Consider the following 13,503-nt stretch of genomic DNA (forward strand, 5'->3'; position numbering starts at 1 on the left):
GTTCTCCAACAACCTTTGCAACACCTGGCGCACATGCAGTTCATGTTCCTGGGAGGACTCTGAGAAAATCAAGATATCATCCAGATAGACAAAAACAAACCGATTCAACATGTCCCGAAGGACATCATTGACTAGTGCCTGAAAAACAGCAGGGGCATTAGACAACCCAAAAGGCATAACCAGATACTCAAAATGTCCCAAGGGTGTGTTGAAGGCAGTCTTCCATTCATCACCCTTACGAATGCGCACCAGGTGATACGCATTTCGTAGATCCAGTTTCGTAAAGATGGTAGCACCATGAAGGAGGGGAAAAGCAGAATTAATCAAAGGCAGAGAATACTTGTTCTTAATGGTGATGTTGTTAAGTCCACGGTAATCAATACAGGGTCTGAGGGTCTTATCCTTCTTAGCAACAAAAAAGAATCCCGCTCCTACAGGTGACGAGGAAGGACGCATAATACCTGCCGCCAAGGAGTCCCGAATGTAGTTCTCCATAGCCTCCGTCTCCGGCCGGGAGAGATTGTACAGGCGACTGCTGGGGAGCGGGGCTCCTGGCTGGAGGTCAATGGCGCAGTCGTAAGGCCGGTGAGGAGGAAGAGAAGTAGCTCTGTGTTTGCAGAAAACGGATGCCAGGTCATGATACACGTCAGGAACAGCAGAAAGATCCATGGACTCCAGTGGAGGTTGAGGCACAGTACTGGCAGGAGTCTGAGCAGAACACAAACAATTCACATGACAAAATGTGCTCCATGAAACAATGTTACCTGTCACCCAATCAATGTGTGGATTGTGTTTTATGAGCCAGGGGATACCAAGGACCAGGGGAGTCTGTGGGCAGTCGATAATATGGAATTGAATGTTCTCCTGATGATTTCCCGACACTCTAAGACAAACAGGAACAGTCTGATGGGTAATGCGGTTCAACAATTGTCCATTTAGACCCTTAGCCTGCAGCGGACAGTCCATAGGAACAGTCTCCAAATCCATTTGTTGAGCCCACTCTCTATCCAAAAAGCTTTCGTCGGCACCAGAGTCAATCAGCGCACTAACAGAGAAATTCTGGGACTGCCACTGGAGGGATGCCTGGAGCAGAATGCGGGGAGAAGAGGAAGAATCCGCTGCTCGGCTCACCAAAACTTCTCCCATTAATGATGAGCCGGCCCTTTTCCCGGACGAACTGGGCAGGAAGGAACGAAATGACCAGCTTCTCCACAATACAGGCAGACCCGAGCCTGAATACGACGTGCACGCTCCTCTGATGACAACCGTGCACGACCCACCTCCATGGCTTCGGGTTCAGTGCTCCTCGTATCGACTCGGGAAGACACGGCTCTCTCCGTAGGGACGATGCAGGGAGGAGTTTGTTGATGACAGACAGGTTGCTTGGAACTAACACTCCTCTCCCGGCGGCGCTCCCGAATCCGATTATCCAACCTGATAGTGAGTGAAATAAGATTATCCAGCGTAGGCGATTCATCATATGACACCAATTCATCTTTTAAGGTCTCAGACAAAGCATTGATGAACACTCCTTGTAATGCCTCGTCATTCCAACCACTCACTGCTGCTAAAGTCCGAAACTCCACTGCCATCTCCGCCACACTACGAGCCCCCTGCCGAAGAGAAAACAGCCGTTTCGCAGCCTCCTTGCCTCGTACGGGGTGGTCAAAAACCTTCCTCATCTCCGTGGTGAAGGCAACGTAAGCGTTGCAAATGTCCGACTGACTCTCCCAGACCGCGGATCCCCAGGCACGAGCGGAACCGCTAGTAGAGTTGATAAGGTAGGCAATACGGGCTCTTTCTGAGGCGTAGGTGAGGGGCTGTTGTTCAAACACTAACGAGCATTGAGTCAAAAAATCGCCACAGGTTCCCATGTTCCCGTCATAGCGCTCTGGAGCAGGAACAAAAGGCTCTCTGATCTGGGCTGAAGGGGTAGTAAGGGCAGATACTTGATTGGAGAGTAATTGAACCTGATTAAGCAGCACCTGACTGTCCTCAGCAATCGTTTTAAACAGGGTATCATGTTGGCCAAGTAAAATGCCCTGATTGGCTATGGCAGTCCAAATTTGAGTGCACTCTGGGGTGGTATCCGAGCTACTGTCTGCTGGGTTCATGTTGGTCAGATCATACTGTTATGATTCAACTGGATAAGAACCCAAATGCAGACAAGTACACCAAGCCAGAGAAGTTTTAACAGGTTTATTTACAATGTTCAAAGTCCAGGTTTCCAAATATATGGGAAGAGCAAGTCCAGGTACAGGGAGGGTAACAGATCCAGATCAGGGCAGGTGTGGTACCGTAATGTCCTAGTGTCCGTGGTGAGTCCAAAAGAGAGGTCCGGTAATGGAGAGCAGGATGGTGGTGGCAGGAGTGAAGCGGAGGCAGGAGTCAGGTTCCAAATATATGGTCGTCTTGACTATGATCTGACGATGAGTGGTAAGTTTGACCGGGTCTTAAAGGCTGAGGTGATTATGGTGAATGAGCTGCAGCTGGAACCCTGACTCCCGCACACCAGACTTCACTCCTGCAATCAAGGACAGACAGAGGGGAGGGAGAGAGCAGAGAGAGCTACCTATCAGCAGTAGGCCTAACAATAGCGTTTTCCTTGATGGCCAGAAAGCTCAATTTTTGTCTCTTCTGACCAGAGTACCTTCTTCTATATGTTTGGGGAGTCTCCCACATGCCTTTTGGCGAACACCAAATGTGTTTGCTTATTTTTCTCTTTAAGCAATGTCTTTTTTCTGGCCACTCTTCCATAAAGCTCAGCTCTGTGGAGTGTACGGCTTAAAGTGGTCCTATGGACAGATACTCCAATCTCCGCTGTGGAGCTTTGCAGCTCCTTCAGGGTTATCTAAACAAGTTATTTTTTTCATTTCACTTCACCAATTTGGACTATTTTGTGTATGTCCATTACCTGAAATCCAAATAAAAATCAATTTAAATTACAGGTTGTAATGCAACAAAATAGGAAAAATGCCAAGGGGGATGAATACTTTTGCAAGGCACTGTAGATTGGCATCCTGACATGCATATACATGTCCCAACATTGGTTCAGCCTCATCAACGGATATATCATTGGTTATGTTAGCATAAATTAAGCAGTGTAATCATCAAGGCTGTGAAGTCTCTGTTGAGTTTTGCCCTCTGGTCCCTTTCTCCCACAGTGCACCCATGCAATCAACATAATTAGATACAATCTACCATCTCTCTCTCTCTCTCTCTCTCTCTCTCTCTCTCTCTCTCTCTCTCTCTCTCTCTCTCTCTCTCTCTCTCTCTCTCTCTCTCTCTCTCTCTCTCTCTCTCTCTCTCTCTCTCTCTCTCTCTCTTTCTCTCTGTCTCTCTTTGTCTGTCTGTCTGTCTGCTCTGCTTCCTACAGGAACGGTTCCAAGTGAAGAATCCACCCTCTGCTTACTTGCTGAAGCTCAGAAGTTATCTTGACCAGGGAGGGGTTAGTCGTAAGGTACTGTACCATTACAGTCCTGAACGAGGCCAGTCTGGGCTATGACCCTGCTCAGATACTTTCAAAAACATAATTCCTTGAAGTAATCACCGATATAAAATGAATTTGCAAAAGCTATGTTGTTGTTTGTGTTATGACAGTTCAAGAGGCGTGTCCAGGAGTCCACACAGGTCTTGAGAGAGCTGGAAATTTCCCTGAGGACCAATCATATCGGGTAAGACCCACTCCCTTACCCAACTTTTCCACTTACTCCAATCTATTGGTCATTTTTATATTTTTTAACCCTTATTTTACCAGGTAAGTTGACTGAAAACACATTCTCATTTACAGCAACGACCTGGGGACTAGTTACAGGGGAGAGGAGGTGGGATCAATTAGCTTATTTATAATGATAAAACCATTATAAACTCTACCAACAAAATGCTAATCCTGTAAAAGGGCATTGCGTGAGAGCACTGAAATACGATAGAATTATTGGATATTCATTAGCAAACCATAAGATGCTGGATTTAGGCTTGCAGGGTCTAGAGTCAGGGTTAGATGCTATTGGGCAGCTCCAGTCAGATGTAAGTAATTGTTGTTGTTGTAAACTATGCACCAGAATTGCTTGTTGTTAAGTGTGGGAATGATCTTTCACCGTTTCGTCGAGTGAGATTGTTGTTTTACTGTTTTACTTGTGGTTACTATCACCTGGATAGACCAAATTTCCAGTTGTGTACTGTGAAAAGGTCCCTAGCGTACTAACAACAGCATGACTGCTTGGAAAGGGAGGGGTAGGTATAGAAGGAGGGAGAGAGGGACAAAGAGAGTCAAACGTATCGTACATACATTTGGAAACTACGCTCACAGTAATCAGAATACTTAGCACCCTAACCACTGCCCATTCTGAGAAGAATTCATGAATGTATTTACGTGTCTGTCTTTGTTCGTCGTCTCTCTGTTGAAACCAATCACTCCTATGGGGAAGGTGCCGATGAGTGTAAGGCTCTTGTTGTCCACCAGAGGTCACAATGTCCTTAGTTGTCCTGGCTTGGAGTGGAGGGTTCAAATAGGACAGATACTCAGATGCACCCGTGATTGTCTGAGATGGGATGTTCTTCTTCCCACCTAGTGTGGTTAGTCAAAGTTCTAGATCACTTTACACGTCCAGCTGCAGACTGCCAATGTTCTGGTCTAGTGAGTGTATCTTCTTCACCTCGTGTTGAGGTTCAACGTTCCAACCATTTTCAGACGTGTAGACCACCGTCTCACTTCTTTCTGGTCTAACCATTTTAAGCTTTCTGGTCTAATGTGAATTTCGTTACGAAGTCTTTCTATTCTCGGGTAAAAAGGGGGCGTTCCATCACGCCGACACAATGTCTGTGTTCCCTTGGGGCGTGGTTACTGGCTGGGCAAAAGTTTATATGAAAAACAATGATCTCATTAGAAGACTAAAATCACATTCCTATCGTCACCAAAATACTCTCATACTTAATCATATATTTTATACATTTAGATGTAAACTTGACAAATAGAATGTGTACACTTTCCAAGTTACAGTTATTGTGTTACACCATCCTTAATGACATCACAAAATAATAAACAATATGACATGATTATTCTTTAGATCCCCACTGACCATTCTTAACATTCGGATGATAGAAATAAATGTTCCAATGTTCACTTTTTAGGGAAAAAGGTTTTGGCGGCAAAACTCTCTCTCTAGACAAAGGCATTATTATCTCAATACTAGAGAGCCAGGGAGAGATTTCTCTCCTGATTAAATTTACAACCCAGTGTTAAAGTGTCAAGACCGCCACAGCCCCCATTCCCCTCTTCAAACATTTGCCTAGCTGATGGGTCCTTTGACCCACTGTCAGGAGAGTCATGACAATATTGTTATGACTGGATGTTGTAATGTGTGTCTGATTGTGGTTGTAGTGACTTTTGCCTGCTGTAAAGTCTGATTGGTGTATTGTATGGGGGTTGTACAGTGTAGATAAACATTGTGCAGCTGTGGTTAATCAATCAATCAATAAAATGTATTTATAAAGCCCTTTTTACATCAGCAGATGTCACAAAGTGCTTATACAGAAACCCAGCCTAAAACCCCAAAGAGCAAGCAATGCAGATGTAGAAGCATGGTGGCTAGCAAAAACCATTAATTGTTAATTGTTTTAAGGTGTGCCAATTGGGTCTTACTATCCTTTCCCCCTCCTGTTTCCCATCCTATCCTGTTCCCCTCCTCTCCAGCTGGGCTCAGGAGTTCCTCAGTGAGGAGAACCGTGGCCTGGATGTCCTGGTTGACTATGTGTCCTTCGCCCAATGTGCCGTCAAGTGAGTAGCAGTCCTTCACATCTATATATGGATAAGACAATCTGAGAGGAAAAGGCAAGGTTTTGACCTTGGGTGTCCATCCTGATGTGGTTCTTTATGGGGGTTCTGGGTCTTTCCTTCTTTTTCTTGGGACCCATTAGTAGTGAAAAATATCCTAGGGCTTTAGATTGAACATTTAACATAACTTTAATATTCCATATTGATAGTATCGTTTCATCTCTCCCATTCATGTCCAAATCCCTTATTCAGATGTATGATCTTAATTTGACCTATATTGTCACAGCAAAATAATCCTGCAGCAACAGAATTTGAATGTTGCTTGATAGGTGGTTAAGCTATTGGATGGCCAAAAGTAGGCTACAGTGAGGGAAAAAAGTATTTGATCCCCTGCTGATTTTGTACGTTTGCCCACTGACAAAGAAATGATCAGTCTATAATTTTAATGGTACGTTTATTTGAACAGTGAGAGACAGAATAACAACAAAAAAATCCAGAAAAACGCATGTCAAAAATGTTATAAATTGATTTGCAATAAATAAGTATTTGACCCCCTCTCAATCAGAAAGATGTCTGACTCCCAGGTGTCTTTTATACAGGGAACGAGCTGAGATTAGAGCACACTCTAAAAGGGAGTGCTCCTAACCTCAGCTTGTTACCTGTATAAAAGACACCTGTCCACAGAAGCAATCAATCAATTAGATTCCAAACTCTCCACCATGGCCAAGACCAAAGAGCTCTCCAAGGATGTGTGGGACAAGATTGTAGACGTACACAAGGCTGGAATGGGCTACAAGACCATCACCAAGCAGCTTGGTGAGAAGGTGACAACAGTTGGTGCGATTATTCGCAAATGGAAGAAACACAAAAGAACTGTCAATCTCCCTCAGCCTGGGGCTCCATGCAAGATCTCACCTCGTGGAGTTGCAATGATCATGAGAACGGTGAGGAATCAGCCCAGAACTACACGGGAGGATCTTGTCAATGATCTCAAGGCAGCTGGGAACATAGTCACCAAGAAAACAATTTGTAACACACTACGCCGTGAAGGACTGAAATCCTGCAGTGCCCGCAAGATCCCCCTGCTCAAGAAAGCACATATACAGGGACGTCTGAAGTTTGCCAATGAACATCTGAATGATTCAGAGGAGAACTGGGTGAAAGTGTTGTGGTCAGATGAGACCAAAATGGAGCTCTTTGGCATCAACTCAACTCGCCGTGTTTGGAGGAGGAGGAATGCTGCCTATGACCCCAAGAACACCATCCCCACCGTCAAACATGGAGGTGGAAACATTATGCTTTGGGGGTGTTTTTCTGCTAAGGAGACAGGACAATTTCACCGCATCAAAGGGACGATGGACGGGGCCATGTACCATCAAATCTTGGGTGAGAACCTCCTTCCCTCAGCCAGGGCATTGAAAATGGGTCGTGGATGGGTATTCCAGCATGACAATGACCCAAAACACACGGCCAAGACAACAAAGGAGTGGCTCAAGAAGAAGCACATTAAGGTCCTGGAGTGGCCTAGCCAGTCTCCAGAGCTTAATACCATAGAAAATCTGTGGAGGGAGCTGAAGGTTCGAGTTGCCAAACATCAGGCTCGAAACCTTAATGACTTGGAGAAGATCTGCAAAGAGATGTGTGCAAACCTGGTGGCCAACTACAAGAAACGTCTGACCTCTGTGATTGCCAACAAGGGTTTTGCCACCAAGTACTAAGTCATGTTTTGCAGAGGGGTCAAATACTTATTTCCCTCATTAAAATGCAAATCAATTTATAACATTTTTGACATGCGTTTTTCTGGAATTTTTTGTTGTTATTCTGTCTCTCACTGTTCAAATAAACCTACCATTAAAATTATAGACTGATCATTTCTTTGTCAGTGGGCAAACATACAAAATCAGCAGGGGATCAAATACTTTTTTCCCTCACTGTACATGAAAAGTGCAATACTGTTAATATAACGGGTTTTCAGTGAATGCCAGTTTTCAGTGAATGTATGTAAATTCTCAGCAATATAAAAGTGATCAAATTAAGATCCTACATCTGTACTCTGGACCCTCAGCTATGACATGGACAGTTTGGACAACGGGACAGCCACACCGGACAAATCTGTGGAGGACTTCACGAGGAGTGCCGGTAACTCTCCAATCCATGGTGCTTCTAAAGTGGCTCGTTCCTTTACTGTGAGGTGAGTGTCACCAGGAACTGGTGAGAAGTATGGCGCTGCAATGAGTGCATAAAAGTCTGTCTGTTGGATGGGACCGAGGTTGGACTACACTTGTAGTTCTTGCACCCAAGATTCATGGGCGTTACTTGTGAGGAAAGAACAATGACTCCCAGTCCTCCCGTACCCACACACACACTGTGACACACACACACACCATGACCACTTCCCCTACCCCAATGGGAGTTGATGTGTCTGTAGATTGATCTCTGTGGATGTCTGTGATTGACGTTACTGCACGGTTGGATCAGTGCAGCGGGTGTCAGGCTGACACAGACACACACACACTTTTATCACTACTTTACAGTATTATGGGATGTCGAGGCAGGCCAGCACTTTGATATAAGACAGGTCTGACAGATTCATTGGATCAGATTCAGGGGATACGATCCACTCTCTGTCACCCTGCTTCTATCTCATTCAAATGATATGGTGGTGTCCCTGTTGAAATGTTTAATGAAAACATGTGGTCCATGGGCGTTGACGACCGGATACACTTTGATGTAGATTACATTATAGCATGGTTCAATGACATTCCTTGCCATGGAACAAAGCGTATGCCATAATCAAACCTGGGACAATGCTTCTTCTTATGTAATATAAATCCTTTGCACTGTGTTTCGAATTCCCGGAACGAGTGTGATCTCAGTTTTGTCTGCTTGAAAATGTTCTCAAAATGTCTGGGAAAGTTTCTGGTTGGCCGTAACCTTATGAGAATCTTGGTGCAGCTGGTACTGCTAAGCACATACTGTAGCTTAACCTGTCCCGTCAAGGTGGCCTAGTCTGTCCCAAGCTGTCACACACATACACACACACACACACACACACACACACACACACACACACACACACACACACACACACACACACACACACACACACACACACACACACACACACACACATACACACACACACACATACACACACACACACATACATACATACATACATACACACACACACACACACACACACACACACACACACACACACACACACACACACACACACACACACACACACACACACACACACTCACACACACACACACACACATACACACACACACACACACGTAAACAGACAGACAGACACAGACAGACAGATGCGCACACTCACACACTCACACACGCACACACACACGCACACACACACACATACACATGTACACACACATGTAAACAGACAGACAAACAGATAAACATACAGAAAGATGTGCACATGCACATGCACACACACACGTACACACACATGTAAACAGACAGACAGACAGACAGACAGATGCGCGCGCGCACACACACACACACAGACACACACACACACACACACCTCTATCCTCTATACTCTTTTTCATCTGGAGGAGCCACATTCCTGTCACACCAACTGTTTCGTAGGGTAAACGTTGGAAGCAGCCTTCCTCCCTCTCAGCATTCTAGTCTATGTTGTAAACATGTGAGCAATGTCTGCCTAGGGCAAAACCATCAGACATTCCACCTATCAACAGATATCTGGGAGGATCCATTTTGGGGCACTGCCTGCCTGTCATTGATGCTTCCAAGAGGAGTGTGTAAGAATCTCGTTTATCACCTCTGTAGTCTTCTCTTTCTGCCTGTTTTTTCTCTTTCGCTGGTGTCTATAATATCTACTTGCCCCTCTCTCTCTTTCAATCACTCAGATGTAATTTTAACCAAAAATATTTCGAAGTGAATATTAACATGACTATTTACATGTGGATCTGGCAATGGAAGCTTCATTGCTTCATTCATTGATTGCATCATCATAGACAAAAACGAGTCCCATTCAGCCTTAAAACACATTACGTTGTGGGGACAGGGCTAATTTTATCTCTTATGAGTTTTGAAATACATACACATTATAAACTTGCACAAATTACACACAGGGTGGACATTTTATAGTTATTCAAAGCCCTCGCAGTTTGAATAACTATAAAATGTCCACCCTGTGTGTAATTTGTGCAAGTTTATAATGTGTATGTATTTCAAAACTCATAAGAGTTGGAGGTGTGTCACTACAGCTATAATGTTATGAAATAACCTCTTATTACATGGTATTGTTGCGTTATGCATTTGTAATAACATTAAATAACAGCTACGTTTCTCACCCGGCAGATTCAACCCTCTCCACAACAGGAAAGCGATGAGGAACTCACGCCTCGTCAGTCAGAAAGACGACGTTCACCTCTGCATCATGTGTCTACGTGCCATCATGAACTACCAGGTACATACTGCACCTCCCCATGTAAACCCTACTGAACCTTTATTCACCTATAACACTTAGCCAGGTAGGCCTATCCACCTTTATCTCTACTGTTAAAACAGCGTGACTCAATAGAGTTAGCTAGGAGGAGTAACATTTATTTCAGCGTCATTGCTTGGTGTTTTACACACCAATAACTTTATGGTTCCCTCCTACGCTGTAAAGCACTGTCCATCAAAAAAGCGACAGTTGACAGACTTTGTGTCAGTATGGATCAAGTCTACACTGCAGTATATGAAGTGTGACTGACGATGGCGATGACTGACAACGGTGTGTACGTGTGTGTTTAGTCTGGGTTTAACCTGGTGATGACCCACCCGTGTTGTGTGAACGAGATCACCCTCAGCCTCAACAACAGGAACCCCAGGTGAGGACCAGTGTTATTAGTGTGTGCGTGTGTGTGTGTGTGTGTGTGTGTGTGTGTGTGTGTGTGTGTGTGTGTGTGTGTGTGTGTGTGTGTGTGTGTGTGTATAATATACACTTGTACCCCTCAGGACCAAAGCTTTAGTGCTGGAGCTGTTGGCTGCTGTATGTCTAGTGAGGGGCGGTCATGACATCATCCTCTCCGCTTTTGACAACTTCAAAGAGGTAAGAGGGGTATCCATGACGACAGTCTCTTCACCAACACTTCCTGTCAAACCCTACACCCTTCTGAAGTCTCCCATCATGTTGCATGTCATACAGCAGGGGTATTCAACAAAAGCTCCGGAGCCTGCTGGTTTTCTTTTCTACCTGATAATTAATTGCACGCACCTCGTTTCCCAGGTCTAAATCAGTCCCTTATTAGAGGGGAACAATGAAAAAACGCATTGGAACTGTCTTCGGGGTCCAGAGTTGAGTTTGAGGGTCATAGAGACTCCCAGTTTCCCAAATCTCCCATTGACATCAACGCACAAATAATGACTTATATGCAGAGATCTGAAAAAAGTTAGGATGTGGCCATCAGTCGTCTTGATTTCCTTGTGAACACTGCACACGCCAAGTCAACCTATCAACCCCCATCCAAAGATATCACCCAACGGCCCCCCTGGCAGCTGTCATGGCAGTTGTCCGCTATAAGCAGGAGGGGGTGAAGGTGCAGGAGGGGGTGGGGGCACAAAAATTCGTAACAGTTGTTGGCGACGTGACAGTTTAACCTTTCTTTGGACTTCTCCCCACTGTCTGTCAAGGGACCAACTGTTGCTAACAGATAAAGACCCCCGTGGATAGGGCTAGCCAGACGTTGTGATGTAGACCTGGGTATTATTAGCAATGGGCAAGGACGGAAAAGCTAGGTCTTAGCATTAGATGAACCACTGCAACCTGTGGTATTTAGGGACAGTTGCCCCTAAGCACTGATCTGTGGTCAGTTTTGTCTTCGAAGTCCTGATTAGTATAATTATCCTAGTCCAGTAGTTATGAGAAACCTCTCCCTAGAGCGGTTAATTACATGGACATTGACCAGAGCAGACTACTTTTTCAGTAGCAAAAGGTGTTCTATCAAAATGTCTGACATTCACTTGTTTCCTCTGACGTATGTCTGGTGGCATGAGGAAGTCTCAGAACACATGGTATATCAGCGTTGGTTACTTCCAGTCAGTGGCGATTTTAGTGCATGCCAGCAAAGCCACAACACAACACTAAACAATACATGAATTGCACTATAACGGTGACAAACGGTTAGGGCCTACATAAAGCTGTCCCAACAGCAGAGCTTTATTTTCAGCACCATGGAGTGAATCCTTACCACCGCTACACCTGGCTATCAGCGGAGCCTTGTCTGGCAGCGAAACAGTTCATTCAGCCTAATTTAATGCATTTTTAAAAACCATAGCTGACATGGCTGATTTGCTTAAACAAATGTGGTTACAACTGACTCCTTGTGGATTTGTGTAAGTCGATAAGAACCGCATTCTCCTTCAATAATAACAAACGCCAAAATTAGTTTTGACTTTTGAACCATACACAAACATTATTACATTCATGTTCAGTAAATTCATCATGTTTGTTCTTATATCATCAATACTGAGCTCTAAATATAAGCAAGTGCAAGCAAACAAGCTGCGACACACTAAAATGGACACCGACACAAATTCAGATAGATGTTACAGTAGTTCAGATAAATTCAGCAAGATGTTGAGGCGTTAACTTTACTATTTTTTAAGTCACCACACAGAGAGAGAGAGAGAGAGAGAGAGAAAGAGAGACAGACAGACAGACAGACAGAGAGAGAGAGAGAGAGAGAGAGAGAGAGAGAGAGAGAGAAAGAGACAGACAGACAGACAGACAGACAGACAGACAGACAGACAGACAGACAGACAGACAGACAGACAGACAGACAGACAGACAGACAGACAGACAGACAGACAGAGAGAGAGAGAGAGAGAGAGAGAGAGAGAGAGAGAGAGACACTCGGTTAGCCTATCCATTTTAAGTATTTTATTAAGCCTAAGTGGTCTAAAAAGGAAGGAAAATACAATCACAAGGATTCTCTTTTATAGACAATATACTGACACACAGACAGCGCTTTGCGCAAACAAAACAACCCTCACAATATCAACTGGAATTACATGGGTCTATTACTGAACTTTTTGTTGAAAGCAAATATATTCACTGGCAAACATGGTTACAGACCCAACAACATTATATAGTATCCCCTCCTCGTGAAGAAAAACGCATGAGCTACTGTAATTATAATACACAAGGTAAGCAAAACAATGAAATCATTCCAACATTGCCTAAAATGATTAATAAGATTCTAATGAGATAGACCTCTATAAGTAATAGGCCTATAACAATTGAGATGTATAAACTATGGCATAAGGGAACGATGAGCAGATAAGAGGCAAGCTGTAATTTCGATTAAGACATTAATGAGCGAGTAGCCGATATACCTATTTGTTCAGCACTTTTGAAATGTACAGCGACAGAATTCAGAACATGGGCTGTTCTTACAGTTTTCTCCATGTACATCAAGTCAGAACCGTAGGATAAATTAAAGGGGGCATATAAGCAGACAAAGAAAGCTCTTACAATATTTGACGATGACATTTCTCTAAAACAGGCAATAGGCTACATGTGCACCACCAAGTTAGAACAGTAGGCTAAGTTCTGAGGGGGAAAGGGACCAAATTATTAGGGTGAAGCACATGGGCTACTAACAGCTTACTACACAACATACACTTAGTATTACTTTCTTAGCTACAGTATACATACAGTGGCTTGCGAAAGTATTCACCCCCCT

General features: G+C 44.2%; 1 protein-coding gene across 4 annotated transcripts in view; it reads left to right on the plus strand.

Moving 5' to 3' along the window:
- LOC121549058 (formin-like protein 1) overlaps positions 1–13,503 on the plus strand; it is a 48,429-nt gene that overhangs the window by 24,785 nt on the left and 10,141 nt on the right. For 3 of the 4 annotated variants that reach the window (XM_045212643.1, XM_041860910.2, XM_041860990.2), the window contains exons 3-10: positions 3,377–3,460; positions 3,601–3,674; positions 5,693–5,776; positions 7,839–7,964; positions 9,475–9,570; positions 10,133–10,241; positions 10,571–10,647; positions 10,775–10,868. In XM_045212643.1, coding sequence (XP_045068578.1) covers positions 3,377–3,460; positions 3,601–3,674; positions 5,693–5,776; positions 7,839–7,964; positions 9,475–9,570; positions 10,133–10,241; positions 10,571–10,647; positions 10,775–10,868 — 744 coding nt within the window. The remainder of the gene's footprint in view (positions 1–3,376; positions 3,461–3,600; positions 3,675–5,692; positions 5,777–7,838; positions 7,965–9,474; positions 9,571–10,132; positions 10,242–10,570; positions 10,648–10,774; positions 10,869–13,503) is intronic. The other variant, XM_041861048.2, reaches the window with a different exon arrangement.

This window comes from Coregonus clupeaformis, chromosome 1 (assembly GCF_020615455.1).
Source record: "Coregonus clupeaformis isolate EN_2021a chromosome 1, ASM2061545v1, whole genome shotgun sequence".
NCBI classification, from domain to species: Eukaryota; Metazoa; Chordata; class Actinopteri; order Salmoniformes; family Salmonidae; genus Coregonus; species Coregonus clupeaformis.